Here is an 18890-nt window from a genome sequence, read left to right on the forward strand (position 1 = left end):
TGGGTGCACAGTAATGCCTGAGGATGTGGCCTAGAAACCTCTGTGGTGGCCATCCTGGGGATGCTGGTGGGGGAATTTTCCGACCCAGGTTGATGTTCTGTGGCCAGATATGGTAACAAGATGATCACAATCTGTGCAGAGCAAAGCATCTGACCCTATCATCAGTGGTGGCCTCGTATGTATGAAAACGCCCCCGAGACAGAGCAGTGGTAGCTCTGTGCTCTGTGAGTGTAAATCTTAAATTAATTCAGACACTGGAGTCTTGTCCACTGCACTCAGGTGGGATCAGAGTAGCTTTGCAGAAATCCTGCTCTTAGCATTTTGCAGGGTAACTCTTGCGTTTCTGAAAGCGTGAAGAGAAAGACAACCCTTTTCCACAACGGCTTCTAGAGATCTGACTTTTATTTCATCTCACACTGTACTGGAAGCAAAAAACCTTTGAATACATTTCTGAAACAAGAGGTGTCCAAAAGTCCATTTGCAGATAGGAAACCAGTTAGCAGTGCCGGCTAAGCACTCCTTCTGCCTCTGGGAGTGATAAGTAAGGCTCCTGCATACATCAGAAACCCAACCATTGGAAGTTTGTTCAGAAGCAGTGAAATATTTCAATGTGGGAAAAATGATTCACTGAAATGTTCTGATGAGCTCAGTGCATCACCAGCACAGATGTGGCTGCAAGCCACCACCTCTGGCCGCGCAAGCACAAGATGGAAGTTCCAGCATTGCAAGCACTCCAGAACGCTCTGCTTCCATGCATTTGTTATATATACAATTTATATCCTAGACCTGAATTAATAAATGGGTTTCTGTGACTTATTCAGCACATTTCTGTCTCTTTCTGCTCACAATTTTTGATTTCTCTCTAATGTGATCAAATTATTTTGACAAATGTCTCTATTTTGACTTGTGGTGAGGATTCCTACTTTCTCTTAAATTGTGGTTTGCTACGCAGTGCCGTGTCTTTTCCTTGTGGAAGGGCAAGTGGAAGAGCAGAAACATCCTTCCCTCAGTGCTGCCCATGACCCCTGAACCCCAAAACAGGGTTTCCCGCCACCCAGAAACAGGCTGAGAGGAAGCCTTTGGCTATGGGGGAGAAGAGGGCTGCGGTGGGACATCGCCCCTGCCTGCCCCACAGCCTCAGCCCCCCGGGGTAATTTGATGGGGGCAGCAGGTCTCAGGGGAACATGTGTGGATGTGGATTATTGTGCAGTGGGATACAGGACTCTGAACTGTGGGAGAGCAGATGCATCGTTCTGCTTCTCGGTGAATAGCTTGCTTAAAGGCTTCAGATTCCTGATGGAGGTGGATACAGAATGTCAGGGATTACATGAAAGTTAGATGCTTTCCTGAGGAGTCCCGTTGCTTCCTCTGGGCTGATAGCAGCTGTAAATAAGCCATTGTTTGATGTGGGTGTTTGTCCAGATTCAGACTGTTGCAATCCCTCAAATAAATAGCTGCCCCTGAATTCCTGGAACAGATAGAATGGATTTGGCTAACTTGTCGTAATGTTACTTGTTTTATTTTCTGATGAGTTATTTTCATGGTGCGAGCTTGTTCCAGCCCTACTGAAGTTACTGATCATCAGCCCATTAGTTTCCTTGCTCTTTGGACCACATTATAGTGTAAAATGAATGAACAGACCATGTCATTTGGAAATGAAAATTTAAATCTACTAGTGATACTGGGCTATAACCAAGTGTAGAGCTTCTTGGTGTTTTCTGTTAGTGAATATGACAAGAAGATGTGAAGGGTGAAGGACCACAACATTTGATTCAGAAACGGGGAAATTCAAGATCAGGTGTCAGGTTCCATCTCTTGTGGAATAGAAGTTGGAAAATATTCCACACGTGTCTGGAAAATACCCTAGACACATGCTTGGGTACAGTCTGGCTTGTGACCGATCTCTGTACCTCACCGCCGGTGCAATGCCACGGTGAGTAGCTGTACGGCACCAGGAACGTGGTAAGGAGTGAAGTCATCCACAACTGCTATTCAAACGCACCTGAGGCTGGGGTGGACAGCCCACAGCGGCAAAGGGACAGGGAAGGAATACCTCTGTGCTATTTTTAATTCCAATACTGAAGCCAGGACATTGCTTTATAATGCATGAGATCACTGCTTGCTTTGAAAGAGGCTTTCAGAGAACAGGTACACCCCGGTACTCAAGCGGCGGTCTTCTCTCTGAGTGGGAAACCTCCGCAGGCAGCAACAGACTGAGCGCCCGCCCTGCCCTGCCTTCACGTTCCCTTTCTGTCTCGTTTCCATTTGTTTTCTAAGGCCAAATTTTCAGTTTTAACAACTGCATGGGCAAATGCTCGTGTAACCGAGCCGAGTGCTGTTACCCAATCTGCCTGCGTAATTTCAGTGTTTTGTGTCACGCGCAATCTCCTTTTTACCACATTAATTGCTGCTCATTTGAAGGCATAATAACCTTCATTTTGCAATGAATAGCTTGACATTCCAGGAGGAAAGCTTATTGTACACTAATGATCTGTTATATGGCCTCTCAGTTTATTATGGTATGTAATGGAAAAGAAAATAAAAATTAAATATTGTGTGTACTTATCAGCTAATTTAAATACTTCAGTATCTCAAATGTTATATCTTTTCAGCTATTGAATAGTGCTGTAATCTGCATTAAGAAATAGCTCCCTATAGATTTAGAAACAGGTCCTTATTTTTTTTTTTTTAAACTAAGCTAGTTTTGCTTGGAAGAAATGCCATCTAGGAATAAAAAAAAAAAGCAGAATTTATTCAAGAAAGATAGTTTCTTTTCCTACCTTTCTTGCCTCAGTTAGGTATCTGCCCTGTGAAAATAACTGAGCTTGCACTGACTCACGTTACGTTATTTGGAGAGCACTTTTGAGATGCTTGTCGGGAAGATGCATTACAACTGGAAAATAGCATGTGTTTATTACAAGGAAAAGCCCTTGCAAAGCGGAACAGAATCACTTTTGCCCGTTTGTAATTTGCAGATGGTTTTACTGGACTGCAGTGGCTTTTTCCATAAGGAAAATGTGCCTGTCAGGGTTCTTGTAGTGGAGAATACAATAAACTATGTCAACTTGATTCAGTCCTTAGGCAGATTTCCGAGGCTGCACCTTCCATAAACGAGGGCTGTGCTGCAGCCACTCCCAGGGACCGTACCTGGATTATGGCCATTTGGTGCTCACTGTCTGAAATCCTGTAGCCTGAGCATCCCCCGCAGAACTTGGTGACCAGTGTCATGGTCATGAGATACGTTTCACCACATCTAATCAGGTATATAAACCGTCTGTAGGCAAAGATCCACCAGCAAAGGCAGCTGGACCTGAGCAAGACTGGTATATGCAGTGACAGCATCCCGGAGCTGGGTGCACTGCGCGGTACAAAGGGTGGGTGTCCTTCTCCTCTCCTCCCACACTTTCTCATCCCGCTCCTTCTAACCTGTAAATCACATCTGTGTTTGAGGTGCGTGTCTGGATTATCGGATGATGAGGTATGAAAGTTGCAGGTATTGGCCCTGCTGACCTTTCCCATTCCCTCCTCAGCCTGGAGATGCAGGACCTGAATCTTCTCAGCTAACTCTTTGGTTTTGCTTCTGTGCTGTGATGAATCTTCTCGTTATTTCATAGATAAAGTCAGAGCATCCAAGATAGGAAAAGTCTCTTTTTCCCCAGCATAGTCTACTAGGGGGATGTAGTAAGATGTTTCTGAGTTAGTGCTATGGTTGGAATAAAGGAATAACAGCATGAGGAATCCAGCTTTCACCAGGAATGTTGAAGATGAGTTCTGTGAATGCTGAGATGACCCCCCTTTCTAAGATCTTTTCCTCTGTTAATATGTCTTCAGAATAAACCACAGCATATGTTGTAATTAAGGTGAAATTTCTCCAATTTGTATTGCTGCTCGGCTGTTTCAAATCTGGTCCAAGAAACGGTTTGAGGCTTTTTCTCTCTCCCTCTAGGAATGCTCTCCATATGCAGCTCACTTGTACGATGCCGAGGATCCCTCCACCCCCGTACGGACGATACCAGGACTTTGCCAAGACTATTGCCTGCAAGTGTGGCAAAAATGCCGCTCCATTTTTCGCTATCTCTCTGCAGACCAAGAGTTAATTGCACTGGAGAACAACATGGCAAAATTCTGCCGCTACCTGTCCTTGGAGGACACAGACTACTGCTTTCCACACCTGCTGGCTAACCAGAACCTTAACCAAAACCTGGGGTTGGTGACCGCCGACGCAGAGGGCTGTCTCCAGCTCTGCCTGGTGGAGGTCGCCAATGGGCTGCGCAATCCTGTTGCAATGGTGCACGCCAATGATGGCACCCACAGGTTCTTCATTGCGGAGCAGGTTGGCCTGGTGTGGACCTACCTCCCTGATCGATCCAGGCTCGAAAAGCCATTTCTGAACATCAGTGAAGCCGTACTTACCTCACCTTGGGAAGGAGACGAGAGAGGTTTTCTAGGTATTGTCTTCCATCCTAAATTCAAATTTAATGGTAAAGTGTATGTCTACTATTCAGTTGAAGTTCGTTATGAAGAGAGAATCCGAATCAGTGAGTTCAGAATTTCTCCTGCTGACATGAATGCTTTGGACCATGGTTCCGAAAGGTATTGTACACACGTTTCTCTGGCAAATGTATTTAAGATCTCAGAGGGCCACTTGTGCATTTTTAAAGGCTATTAATGAATGAGACTTACTTAGCTTAATATTGTTCTTGCATTCCAGTGTGGTAACAAATTAGTCCAAGTCCACGTCTAGCATACTAAAACTGAGAATATGCCTGTCGTCCATGGACGAACTGCAAGTGCTCAGAGAGAAAACATTTACCTTTCTCTGTTCTGGTATATCAGAAGATTTAACTGAACATTGATTAAACATTATTTACAGTGTTTTGGGGTTTGGTTTTTGGTTGGGATTTTTTTCGTATTGTAATTATTACCCTTTAAAACAGGCTTCTGCAAAGCATGAGTGGAATTCATTCCTACGCCAAAGGTTTGCAAAATAAGCATAAACAAACTCAGTGATACAGGACCAAAGATGGATTTGGCCCCACATTTCTTTATCCTGTGATATTATAAATTTAATATCAAATTAAACAAAATGCAAACCACTGTGCTATTACTGAGTGCATTTTGATTGGAAATTTCATTCATTTGAGACTGATCCTGCAGTTGATCCACATTAATATGCACAGATAACGAGAGGTTTGCTTGTGGAGTCAGTCTATAGATTTATAATCTGTTGCAGAACCACGTAATAGAACCACTGTTTTAAGAGACCCTTGAATATTATTAATGTTAAGATTTTTGCATCGTTACGTGGGTTATATTAGGGGCTTTCCAGATACGCAGCAGTAGATGATTCTAGCTCGAAAATGCACGTAACCTAACGACAGAAAGGGGATAAGCAATTACAGCAATTCAGTGTCGGCAGCGCTGCAGATGACGGGTAAGGGGAATGGAGACGTGGTCCTCAGGAAAGCGAGTCAGGAGCTTAAACCTGCACATGTCAGGGCCCATGAGCTCTCTTGTTTAAAAATCCTCGGGCTCTACATTTGTAACGCTTCCTGTGCTTATTTAGCTGATGGTTAGTACGGCGAAAGCTTAAGAAAACAAAATTGTGGTCCTGTTGTGCTTGTGTAGGCGCGAGTCCCACTGACTTCATCCCGCGGCGCTGCCCAAGAGGGAGCTCGGGCCGACGCGCGGTGTGCGTTGCCTTGGCAGGAGGGCATATGTCTGCTTGTCCGCGGATTTTGGCTCAGTGTGTTTTGGTTTTTTTCCATCGTCTTTGGGAGGCTGAGGAGGATTCACCTTTGTGTCTGTACAGGATCCCCTCTCACTCCTTCTGCCGGCCGGAGTCCGTGGGCTCGTGCGCAGTTACCTTACCTCAGAGGTGGTGACATTTAGCAGCAGGTGACAGAATAATTACATAGTTGGGTTCCTTCCCACAATTTACAATCTGATCACAAGCTATCAGTACTTTCATAAGGGAAAAAAACTGGCTAAAAATAAGGTGGTATAAGTGGTTATTATAACTTGGTTTTGCAGCTATTAAGAGGCACTGTCAGCATGAAATCTGGACTTCTTTAGAAGCTGGAGTAAAATAAACTTGGATTATTATAGCTGGGAACCTCCACTGCACGTATTTGTGGCTTTACCTTTCTATAAAGTTATACTTTATATATTTCACCCTTTTCTTACTATGAAAGGGATGCCAGGTGCATAAAATAAATAGATAAAACTAAGAGGGAATTTGGTTTTAAAATTAAGGTAAAGGGTGGTAGTACTGCTTTGAATAACCTTTGTTAAGACGTTAATTTGTTGGTGGGCTGCTTTTAATCACTCTTTAAACTCATTAAGTCCTGTGTATGTAATTATCATTTAAGGATTCTTCTCTCTTTAAGAATTTAACTGATCCTTAATGTTTGAAAAGTTTTAGGTTCACCTTGAAAGCGCCTGTCAGGATTGTGCCAAATGCTGTACAGACGCACACACGGACTGGAGTCCTTTCTCTTGTAGTTCACAATCGGATTTAAGCTGAGATGCCTTTTTTAAAAAAAAAAAAAAAAAGAGAAAAAAGAGGTCTAACAAGGAGGAAGGAAGAATCAAAGGAAAAGTATAATTAAATAAAAGTATATTCTGTCATGTGATTTCCTAGATTTTCCTTATTACACAATTTGGTGTTTCTGTAACCTGGAAAATATGTTGGAATTATTTAAGGTTAGAAAATCAACTGTGCCCAAGCAAAATTCAGTAACGTGGATGTGGAGGAATTTGCATCAAAACGGATCTGTGGCCATTTCCATGTGTCAGGGGCAACGTTGGAGTGATGTTGCTCTGCCCATTGCTTAGGGCTTGTGCGGTAGGTAATGCTTCCTCCCTGTTTCACTTAGGATAATCCTGGAAATAGAAGAACCCGCTTCCAACCATAATGGAGGAGAGCTGCTCTTTGGAGATGATGGCTATCTCTATATATTTACTGGAGATGGAGGCATGGCTGGGGATCCTTTTGGGACCTTTGGGAACGCCCAGAACAAGTAAGAGCCCCTAAAACGTTGTGTGCATCGTGTCCCCCTCCTGTCTCCCTTGGGTTGAGATGAGAAACTGGGGGAGGTAAATCGGGGGCAATTTTCTGTCTTGGGTTTGCCTTTTCCCTGACACCCACACTGATGCTTGTGCACACACATGGGCATATGGGCCTCCCATGTAACTCCAGTTTCCTTAGGGGCGGTTATTGAGATGTGTCTTTTTTCCCTGCGAGGAGCGATAGCTTGCTGAGCCTTCCAGTTGTCTGCTCGGAGACCAGTTTTCTAAAAGTGGAGGGGGTGTCCACGACGTGGGAAGAGTGGACCCATCCCTATGGCAGCTCCAAGCCACTGGGAGCTTGTGGGCAGCGGGCTGTGGGAAATCAGTGCTACCTGAAGGCTGCTCGGTGGCCTGGGACAAATGAAATGGTCTTGAAATGGTTGGGTTTTGTCAGAGATACTGAAAGACTCGTCCTTTGTAAACCAGAAAGAATGAAAACCTAGACTTCCAAAAAAACCCATCTCTCAGGTTTAACTGAGGTCTAGTTTTACTTTTTTTTTTTTTTCCTTTCCTTTCATCTCCCAATACAGATCAACTCTGCTGGGCAAAGTGCTGCGGATTGATGTGAACAACAACGACCGCGGGCCTCTGTACCGAATCCCGCCCGACAACCCTTTTCTCAACGACCCTAAGGCTCGCCCCGAAATCTATGCGTATGGAGTGAGAAATATGTGGCGCTGCTCTTTTGACAGGGGCGAACCGCAGACCAAGGAAGGGAAAGGGCGGCTCTTTTGCGGAGACGTGGGGCAGAATAAATACGAAGAAATCGACATCGTCGAGAAAGGGAAAAATTACGGCTGGAGGGCAAGGGAAGGGTTCAGCTGTTACGATAAAAAACTTTGCGCCAATTCCTCAATGGGTAAATAGATGTGCTCTCTAAATTACCTGCGTCTCCCACCGTGCAGTTTTCTGCACCGTCATTTTTAATTCACCGGGCTGCCTGGTGGAAAACATACATTTTTGAGATGTAAATCTATGCTGTCTCAGTCTAGAAGGGAACTGACTTGAGGATAAATACTGAAAGTCCAAATGTTACCATTTTTGTATTAGGAGGAAAAGGAAACATTCTAGCTGTTGTTTTTCCAGGCTATCTGTGTTAGTCAAATTGCTTGGTGATTCTGTTATTTAGGGGGACAGTTTCATTTTTTCTGTGTAAAATAACCTTCCCTGCAGAAGCGAGAAAAATTTGGAGAAATTGTATTTTTCTCCATAACTTACAAATAGTGTCCTTATTTAAAAAAAAAGAAAGAAACATACTGTGCAAGCTGGTCAAGCAGTATGCAGACTGCCTGCTTTGCAGGTAACTGAATGTACAGCATATTTTTGTTTCTTTTAGCTGTGCCAAAAAGGAAAACTGTTTTAGTTTTTTTTTTAACTTTTCAAACCTGGATTCAGGGTATTTGCTGGCTGGATAAATTCTAGAGCATGCGTGAAGTCAGAGTGTATTGTGCTGCAAGGTCTGATGCAGACCACATCTTGTGCTGGAGCATCTCCCCAGAGATCCGGGGGGGCAGTGGGCTGGCACTGATTTGCACTAGCTGAGATTCTGATTTTTTTCTTATCTGTGTGCTGTGTGGTGTTGTTTAACTTCCTTTTATTAACTTAGTTTAACTTCCTGTTATTAACTTAGTCTAACTTCCTTTTATTAACTCAGCTACAAGTACAGTGGTAGTAATTAAGTGGTTTTTATAAAAATTTTGAGAGCATGGAGCAGACTTTTTGCACTCCCGTTGCTGAAGCAGTTGTCAGAGAGCCTGTTTAGTGCTCTCCTGTGTGACAGCGCCTGCGTGAGCATTCATGGCAGGCACTTTACTGAGGACTCCAGGGATTGGGAGCAATTTCTGCTGCCTTTAGAGACCCTTTTGTTAGAACAGTGAAATGTCACAGCCCCTTTAAAATGGTAAGTGAAAGCATAGAAAACGCCTGCTTCAGATGAAATGCCCCTGGTGCAAGTTCCTCGCTGGTAGAGCTGCCAGGTTTGCTACTTGAGGCATCTGCTACATGGGCAGGGAGAAAGGCTGTGAGGACAAAGAGGGGTGGATACCATGAGGAGATACCTGTGACCCAGGAGTTTCAAAAGAGAAGAGAGGAAGCATCTAATGGAGACCCTCAAAGTCAGGTTATCTACCTCCCTCTGTTTTGCCTCTGTCTTGTGTTTTAACTTGTATTTTACAATGAATATGCCAGTACTACATCTTGCCTGTGCCACACCATAAATATTTGATGGCCCTTTTGGGTTAAGCTCCCCTGTCTCAGAGAAACAGAAGCTGTTCATGCTGACATCTAAGAGCTTTTCATCAGTGCCTGCAGTCTGGAGTTACCTGTCTCTGTTTTCCCTTTCACCACGGGAACAAAGCTGCCTTGGGCAAACATCTCCTGCATGGGTGCAGTGACTCTAAGAGTAACCTGCAAATTCATAGCAGAACCAGCCAGGCTGTGCAGAAATGGGCCAGGAGCAGCACTAACAGAGCTGGGTTGCAGCGGGAGGAGAAGGGCTCGGGAGAACGGTGGGGGGTCTGGGTGATAGAGAGCACTCAGGCTTATCAGGGGTTCAGCTTACGCTGCAGGTGAAACAGCGACCAATTTCTCTGAGCCAGCTTGTCCTCGGTTAGCACAGCCAGCTAGACAGGGCTATCGAACGTGGCTCTCAAAATGTGAAAATCAAACTAAATATGACTCCATTAGCAGTTCATTTAATTAAGATGCTCAGATGAACCTGACTGTATCATGCTAGTCTCAGAACTATCTAGATAAACAGCTCTTCTGCATCATGTGTAGAACAAGGCAAGTCACAGATCTTTTCTCCCTTACAGATGATGTGCTTCCAATTTATGCGTATCCACACAAAATGGGGAAATCTGTTACGGGAGGCTATGTCTATCGGGGTTGTGAGTCTCCAAACTTGAATGGCCTATACATATTTGGTGATTTTATGAGCGGGTAAGTAAATACTTCAGATACTCACTAAGCTGTACCCCCAGCTGAAGTCCTCCAACGATACTACACCTGCCTGCGAGTGCTCATGCAGTCTAACAACTGAGGACATGCTGCTACTTGGTGGTTGCAAGCACTGCGCAAAGCCGGACTGCTCGTACAGAGGGCTCACGTGGCGTGTTTTATATAACCTTTATTCCATGGTGCTGTGCAGCAATGCAATCTTTGCATTCCAGCAGCCCTTGATGTCACTGATTCACGTGGTGCCAATACAAATAAAGGGGCAATGGTATGATGTACATTTAAAGTCCTGGAAGTGGTGTTAAAAAGCATTTGAATGCATCCGAAAAAAAACTGAAGCCACTCTGATGCAGTTTCCAGCCACTGAAGATATTGGAAGAAAAGAAACAACATTGTCCGGCAGCGAGTCTGCTGCGAACCTGTGATGAAGCAGGCATGAGACTGCCTTCTGTTCCCCCCACCTCCTCTGCCTTTGCTCTACCTGCATCTCCCAGGCCTCTCGCGCGCAGCCCCGCACCGCCTGCCCCGGCTGATGCACCGGGCGCGGGAGAGGGGCCGCAGAGCTGCCGTGAAGCCAAGTGCTCTGCACCTCTGGCAAGGTCCCCCCAGGCTGACATCCCCCCTCCCATATAATTTTTTCTTGTACTTGTGTTGCCCCTGAAAGACAAGGTGTTGCAGGGGTGTATAACATATGTGTTTTGGTAGTCACAATCTCTCATTTCTTGGGGGAGCTGCAGTTCCTATAGTAGCTAATGCAGGTAGGAAGCGTTAAACATGATTTCAGGTGTCCTGTTTAATGTTCATAAATCGTCTCCCTAGTTGCTTGGTGCAAGTGCTTTTTTGCCTTGCAGACGCCTGATGTCTTTGAAGGAGAATCGTGCTACTGGAGAATGGCAGTACAGTGAAATCTGCATGGGGACGGGACAAACGTGCATGTTCCCTGGCCTTATCAATAACTATTACCAATACATCATCTCCTTTGCTGAAGATGAAGCAGGTAATCCTTTAAGTTTATATCACACTGAATGGCATGCTTGTGGTTTCTCTTTGGATGAACACACCAGAGAAGGGGTCAGAGGGGGCTCCTGGGAGGCAGTGGGTGGTGGCAGAGCATGAGTCTCTCAGTCTTGAAAATGCCAGTGGGTAAGATTCCCAGCGTCTCCCAAATACCAGACCAAAGTTACAATCCTACTTTTGAGGCCAGCATGCCACACAGTGACTGCAGAGGGAATTGGGTAGGCAGTTCCCCGCGGGACCGAGGCTGGGTGTGCTGCTGCCCACACACCGACCCTCTGGAGGGATGGGTGACGGCGGGGGGCAGATACAGCCAAGCACAGCTTGGAAAAGAAACCTCATTCTTCACGGTGCCAGGCCGTGGGAAATGCAGGCCCTGGGAGGCTGAGAAGCCGATACCCAAGTGAGAGCAAGTCTATGCTCCTGGCTAGTCAAAGCTGGTTGACATTATTAATGGATACAGGAAGCAGATGTAATGAACAGTAATTATGAACCTGCTCACCCTGGCCTGGAATATTTGTACCTCTGAAGGTAAAGCAGAATGAAAGCCTTCCGTTATGTCTCGAGTGAGGCATCGGCAAAAGGCTGCTTAAGTCCGTATTTTATTAGTGCCAGCTGGGATTTTGCCTTGCATGGGACGTAAGGATGTAGTCTCGGTGGAGCTTTGCATAGCTGTGTTTTTAAGTCTGGAGACAATTTGCTTTCTAGGAGGGAGCCGCTGGGATTTGAAAAGGAGGAAATAAAGAGTCCTGGTGCAAAAGCTGGTGATCGCTCCCTTTGTTCATCTGAGGGTATGGTTAATTGCCCAGCCCTGTGGCAGGGCGGGCAGAGCGTGCAGCCCCTGGCTGGGGACGGGGAGAGGATGAGCCCCGTGATGTTTAGCCCCGTAGATAAGCAGCCTCGTGTGCCACTCGCAATGCAGGAGTTTGTGTTCTGCCCCATTGCAGAGAGGTCCCAGCTCATGGTCACAATCACCTGCTGCCAGAATGCCACAGTTTTTAAACGTCTGTTTTTCCTGCAGATTATGTCAGGTGTATGCATATATGCAACAGCCACTGCATATCATGTAAATGCAAATTTTATCACATAAATGCAAATAGTCCAAATTAAGTATTAGCTCAAAGGTTGGACTTGGGAATTTTATCTTTTTCGGACTTAAAATCCATTTTCTTTAATTGTTAATGTTCATGGAAGGTGGAGCTGTTTCACAGTGCTGTGGCAAGAAGGATATCTTACCCTAAAATCAGAATAACTTAGTTTAAATCAGGTTTAGGCTGAGGCAGAGGGCTGCCCAGTGCAGTATCAAGCTGCTAACTGCAGCCCTTGCCTGCACCTGGGGAGCCGTGTCCCCCGTCCTGCCTTTGTGGGCAGAGGCTGTGCAAAGGTGGGGTGAGACGCTGCCGCTCTTCTTCTCCCTGTGCTTTTCACGCGTACTTGGCACGAGGATGATAGAGCTGGCTGGAAGTTTGGGCTGGAGTCTGTTCTCAGAGCTATTATTTGCCTTGTGTTTGCTTTACTATAATGGAAAGAAATCTGTTGATAACAGTTTAGTGAGTTTTCTTAATCTGCAGTGAACAGTCTTCTCTTGCACCTTTTTGGTGTGCTGGGAGTCTGCTATTTTAAAAGTTTATCACATGGGTTATTTTAACAAGCTTTTCTTCATGGAAGCGTTTGTTTTTTGGGGTTGTTGCTCTGATGAATGTTAATCTGGCTGGCGCAGTGGATGTGATTATGTGGTGGGGATATCTATGTTTTTGGCTCATTGCACAGCTGTCATAAAGCCAGCTGCCCTGTCCCCTGGCAGCTGGACATATCGGGGACACCCCAGGCACTGTGCTGTGTCTGTGGGGCCCACGTGTGATGTAGCCTGCATGCTTCATGGCCCCTGCATCTGTATTTCTGCCTGATAGTTTCTGGGAAAAAGGGGAGGGATATGAAGCGCACATCACTGCACCGCAAGATGCAGTGCCAGGTGTTTCCCATCCCTGTTTGGATGAAGGCTGCCTCTGGCCTGTGGTTAATGCAGCCCACCAGAAAAAGGAAGAAACCAGCCAGGGTGGCTGGTTTCTGCCCCGGGAGCATCTGGAGGAGCTCGGCTGCGGCAGCACAGGGGAGCAGGGAGGAGGAGGGAGGCTCAGCAGCCAGCAGGAGCTGCCACCGACTGCCCGCACCTTCCTTTGCCCACTCTGACCCCTCCACTCCTTCCCCTCTTCCCTTTGGTGGACCCATAGGATGCCCAAAGAAATCTCCCTTACTTACTAAAAAGGTCTCTGTTGCCTCTTTTTCTCTCCTTTTTTATTTTTTAAATATTGCAAATTTATTTTCTCATCCCCAGATCAGCTCTCTGACCCTTTTCATTGCACTGCTCAAGCACTTGAGCTGGCAATAGAGAAAGGAGAGTGCTGGAGGGACTGCTTATCCCAGCCTCCCCTGCACAACAGCAAGAGAGGCATGGAAATGCAGTTAAGAGAAAAAACGCCAAATGATGATGGACATTGTTTGGCTGAAGGTCGAGCCCTGCCCACATGACCTGACAGAGCTGTGACGAACCCAAATGCCTTTCTCATGAGATACATCTCACTTTGTGAGTGTGCCAGAGAAAGCAAAAGCAAAATCTTGTTCTGCAATTCACCCCAAAAGAGCAGAAGAGAGTGTGAACAGTCTTTCATGTTCTGTGAACAGAACATTTCTTTTCATTTCTTTTTGACAAAGTGAATTCAGAGGTTGACTGTTTTGCATTAGCAAAGTTAAAGGACACAGATCAGACTGAGGTGACAGCTGAAGCCTGAGCAACTGAACATGCAGTGGAAATCTGTCAAAATAGTATTTTATGACAATATGTAAAAGCTCCCACTCACTAAGAGTATTTTATGCCACTGGAATGCAGAGGATCTCTCACTACAAACCCAAATACAAACCTGCCTCGTTTCCTCCAGCAGCCAGATCTCCGTGTCAGTCCCAGGTTTCCTGATGCTCTCTGACCTGTGATGCAGAGTTAATGCCCTTGTGCTGTACAGAACAGAAGCTCCGTGGAGAGTTTTCATGGCTGTGTTTGTTTTTTTCCCCAGGGGAGCTTTACTTCATGTCTACTGGCATACCAAGTGCCACGGCTCCCAGTGGAGTGGTGTACAAAGTGGTGGACACCTCTAGGTATGAGACGTTCTTGTTGCAAAGCCTAAGCGTGGTGCAGCGTGTCCAGGTGTGGATGTGATGAATGATGCTGACTGACTAATTAGCTCTTCTCCCATGCTGAGCCCTTCCATGTCCCTTGATCAAGGAACGGCTGGAGTGACCCGTTGTGGGTTTGCTTTTCTCCCACAGTCATCAGAGTCTACGCTGCCTGGTGACCACCAACTTGTTTGTTATGGTGCCTGTTGGTGTTATGTGACTTGGAAGATTTGTTCCTGAAAGCTAAAGGAATATTTTATGAGCGGCTTGTCTTTCTCAGGCAAAGTTTCTTTACATTCCTGCCCAGGAGGCAGTTTTTCTCAAGGTGTCTATTCGTAGCTCCTCTCCATCCCTTGTAGCCAGCTGCATCTGCTGTGCGCCGGCAGCCACAGCTGAAGCTGACCCAGTGTGACCTGCAGTGCTTTCTTGGGCAAAGCAGAAATGAATGTCAAGAAGTACATTGCTGTTTTGTGTTTTAAAGAGGAAAATGGATCTAAAGGATCTAAAAAGGATCTAAAATCATTGTTACACCTTCTGGATCATACATGTGTGTATCTTCAGACCGAGCAAGGCGGGGAATAGCTTTTATGGGAAGACTTATAGCTGTTTTTTCCATCTTCCTGTTTTCTAAGCATTTACTGTTATTGGCTAAACACCAAAATACTTTCAGCCAGACATGTAGAGTGAGACTTTTGTAGCTTTTATTTTTTTAAATGGATTAAATTTGCAGCTTTAGCTATCTGAGCATTTTGAACCAAACCACTTTTCTGTTTTATGTTGGAACCAGACCCCAAAGTTAAACAGCCCCCAAGAGCTGCTGTGTGTTTTCCTCTGGCTGTCCTCTGTCAGGAGCATTTTCCATTATCTAACACAGTGTAAGAGTTCCTGTAAACTGTGTATTAAGAGGCTGCTATTACGCAACCTTTGCAAAAATAAAGCAAGCAGAAGTCAAAAGACAGTCAGAAGTTTAAGTTTAAAAAGAAGTTTCTTTATTGTGTGGAGTACAAAAAAAAATCCGTAGGAAAATTCATAAAAGTAGGGAACGTCCTTGTGGCAGTAGTTGAAAGGGAAGCTCTTTGCCTTCCACAGAAATGCAAATGCAAACAATCCTAATTACAAAGGAATTACACCCTCCAAATGCAAACAGCATGCATTTTTGAACCAGTTTGAAAACCTCTGAAGAAGGCTGCAGATTAACGAGCCAGCCAGCATAGGAAAAAGTGATGATGAACTGGATGTAACTTCTCAGAAGTGAGATATACCTCCATGGCAAACAAATTTGTGCCAAAATAATGCATCATACTAAGAGGAGGCCTCTGTTGGAGACACGTAAAGCTTGAAACTTGTTTGAAACGAATGCATTTTTGGTATTACTTTTGTAGTAGTTAGTCTTTTGTTTGGGCTTTATGTATGAATAATAGTGTGTTATTTTGCTTCTCTGAAGACAGCCTGAAAACTTGCATACATATGACCTTTATGTCAGATGTTCAACATACACTGTCTAGTTTTGTGATTTTTGGTTTCAGTTTGATTAATCTCTTTCTGTAATGCTTGAACCTGCCAATGTTTTATTTCGTTAATGGATTCAGCAAGAGCAAGTGAAAACACAGCCAGAGGACTCCACTCCCTTGTGAATATTTGGACTTTGATCAACAGAGATATGTGATTATTTAATTATGTTTTCTACTGTAGGAGATCACTTGGATCATTTAAACAGACATTTTTTTTTTCAGTGAGCATTACATTCATTGAAAAACAATGGGAAGCAAAGGCTCATGATGCCAGGCGGAAGGAATTAATTGTGCGCCGTATGTGTCTCTCTTTTCACAGGAGAGCACCACCAGGAAAATGCCGAGTTGAGCCGTTGCCAGTGAAAGTAAAAAGCAGTCTCATCCAGTTTGTGCCAAAGGAGAGTAAGTGTCACTGTTGTTGTTTATTGTCGGTGCATGTTAGCTAGCAGTAAATACAAACTCCAGGCTCACACTATCTCTGTATGCATGGAGACCACCCAGAACTTCACTCTTCAAAGTATCCTCAAAAGTAATTCTTACCAGCTGTTTTGGATCTGAAGAGTTGGTTCAGATGAGGCATAATGTATTTCTCTTCCTCTGGCGATGTGAAATCTTCTCTGTAGTTTCTGCCCCTGTATATTTTCCCTTTTCCATACTACATCATACCTGTTTCATTACCACCAACCTGGTTTCCCCGTAACTGTTTCTGTACTGAGATCCTGTGCTTGATGGTACTTTTCAGTGATAGGTGATTTTTTGCAGTGCCTTCAGGTAGTGAGGAGCACTTCAAGAGCTGAAGGATATGATGGCTAAGGGGTTGGGAAATAGCTCATTGAGCAAGATGAGGGCTGAGTCATTGTTAGTTGTAAGTGAGAGAATGTGGGATGAGGAAATGCTCCCAAAAGAACTGGCGTGATCAGCCATTCAGGTGAACTTTTGGCTTATCCAAACCCTCCAGGGCTTCATACTGAATGACGTATTGTACTGCTAAAACTGGAGCAGTCAGCAATGGAGCTGGATCTGCAGCCAGCCAAGTACTATTTATGTTAAATGCAAAATCCTAAACACGCTATTAGAATCTCAAAATTAGGTTAGGCACCATTACCTTTCTTTTCCCCTGTGCATTTTGTTTACACGTGTAAGTACCTAGGCAGTACTCTAACAACTTCGTAATGCAGTTCATATTACTGTAGGATCTCAGAACACTTTTATTTAATTTTTAATTACATGAATCATGTTACACTGCATTTGAGTCATTGACAGTTCCTACAGCTTTGACTTCAGGGAGGAATGAGGGCACTCAGCACCTTGCAAGATTGAGTCTTTAAGGAGGAACAAGACCGAAGGCTAATTATTAACTGTTGACATGCCTGAGCACTCAGCACGTCTTCAAAAACATTCTCCTTTGCAAGCTGTGCACGCCGTTTCCAAATATTATTAACTTGGTTCGTGTTCAACCAGCTTTGCCTCTGTTTCTGCTTATGCATTATTCTTTATGCAAGACCAGAGTCCAGATTCTTAAACTACACATATAACTAAATCTTTTGGTTTTGTTTACAAGGCAGTTTTCATCATAAAATGAAACTTAGAAACAGTGGGAGAGATTCTGCCAAGTGTTGCAGGAACTAAATTCATGTGTAGGTGAAAACCAAGCATGAAGATTTTGATTCAGAAGCATGCAAACAGGATGTGTAGCTGTAAATATTTTGCTCTTTTGGTTAAGTGTTTAGTGTGAATGAAACAGAATCGCCAAGGCATGCGGCATCCATTAGCTGGACGAGTGCATTTGTTGGAAGTGTATTTAATAAATAGCTTGACAAAGAGTAATACATAATAACAACTTGATTCAGTGAGGTGAAAAGCACTCCCAGGTGACCATTAGCTTTCACGCAGTCCTAGATATCATTATATGAGTTCCAGGATTTTGAAGTACTTTGCTAGATCAGGCTCCAGCAACTGAAGTGTGCACAGGTAAGGCTTTCACATTTGTTTCTTGCCTTCAGAACCTCAGCTTCCAAAGAAGGGAAGTATTTTCATGCCACGTATAGAATTCCTCTCCAAAAAGCAGTATTTGGAAGAACTGGACCGCTGCAAGGATTTATCTTTTGGGGACAATAGATATGAAGCACACATAAGACAGTCATGTTTTCCCTTGTCTCTGTACTACAAAGAAAACAATGAATGAGAATGGATAAATCTAGGCTATAATTCAAAAAGTCATGATGTCTTTGCAAATGTATGTGACACTGTCCCAGCTCAGTAGATTGTTATTCTGAGTAATTCTGAATTGCTTCCTTCTGACAAGTAAAACTTAGTTTTAGAGCTAAAAATAGAATGGATGTGAATAAGCAAGTCCAGTAACGCCTGGAAACTGTGACAGCAAAGAATTCTCAGCTCTTCAGAGTTCAAGGCTCTTTTATTTTTTTCCACAAGGAGGGGAAAAACCCAACCCCAAATCCTGTTTTACGTGTTGTCCTGGCAACTCCGTTCCTTTTGCACATTCCAGTTGCCAGAGAGAATTGATTTTGAATGTTCCCAATTTCAGCTCCTCTGAATAAAGCAGCTGGCCCAGTGGGGAGGCCGGCGTGCTCGGTCTGGTAACGATCCAGTCATTAGTAATGAAGTGAAGAGCAGAAATAGTGCCTGTCTTTAAAATGCTTTCAGCAGGGGAGAAAGGTATGGTGGGGAACTCCTCTTCTGACCACGAAGCTCCAGTGCCCACCCTTTAATGGCCAGGCTGAGGTTCTGCCAGTAGACTGCTTGGAGTTTCCTTCTTGGGAGAGGCTTTTTAGTTGGCATTAAGCCCTGCAGCCCTCTCTGCTAACTAAACGCAGCCGACATTTTTCACTGAGGAAATACTGGCTCACTGGGAGCGTTGTCGCTTCTTATCAGGATCAAGTAAGCAAATTCCAAGAAACGAGTTAAGTCAAAAATCAGCACTGGTTTGGTATAGTTGTCTCTTAGTGTTGTCCACGGAGTGACAGACTCATGGTTTCCCGGGTTTTCCCCCAACAGAGCTCATTGTGAAAACACCAACGCCACGTCCCCGGCTGAAGGCCATGACCGAGGCCCCACGGGGAGGCAGGCCAGACCCCGAAAGCCCCCACACGCCGGCTGTGGACTGGGTGGGCCAAGCCCCACCACCACCGGGGGACCGGAGCAGGACGCCCA

General features: G+C 44.7%; 1 protein-coding gene across 1 annotated transcript; it reads left to right on the top strand.

The window, feature by feature from the left end:
- Positions 1-3946: 3946 nt before the first annotated feature.
- HHIPL1 (HHIP-like 1) lies at positions 3947-18844 on the top strand (the record flags this gene model as incomplete). The annotated part of the gene is made up of 8 exons (XM_010295959.1): positions 3947-4593; positions 6879-7022; positions 7602-7930; positions 9885-10011; positions 10878-11023; positions 14109-14190; positions 16039-16121; positions 18735-18844. Coding segments are annotated over 8 exons (1668 nt in total), but the record flags the coding sequence as incomplete, so codon positions are not given.
- Between the last annotated feature and the right edge of the window lie 46 nt (positions 18845-18890).

The sequence above is a fragment of the Phaethon lepturus genome, unplaced genomic scaffold (genome assembly GCF_000687285.1).
Source record: "Phaethon lepturus isolate BGI_N335 unplaced genomic scaffold, ASM68728v1 scaffold31171, whole genome shotgun sequence".
NCBI classification, from domain to species: Eukaryota; Metazoa; Chordata; class Aves; order Phaethontiformes; family Phaethontidae; genus Phaethon; species Phaethon lepturus.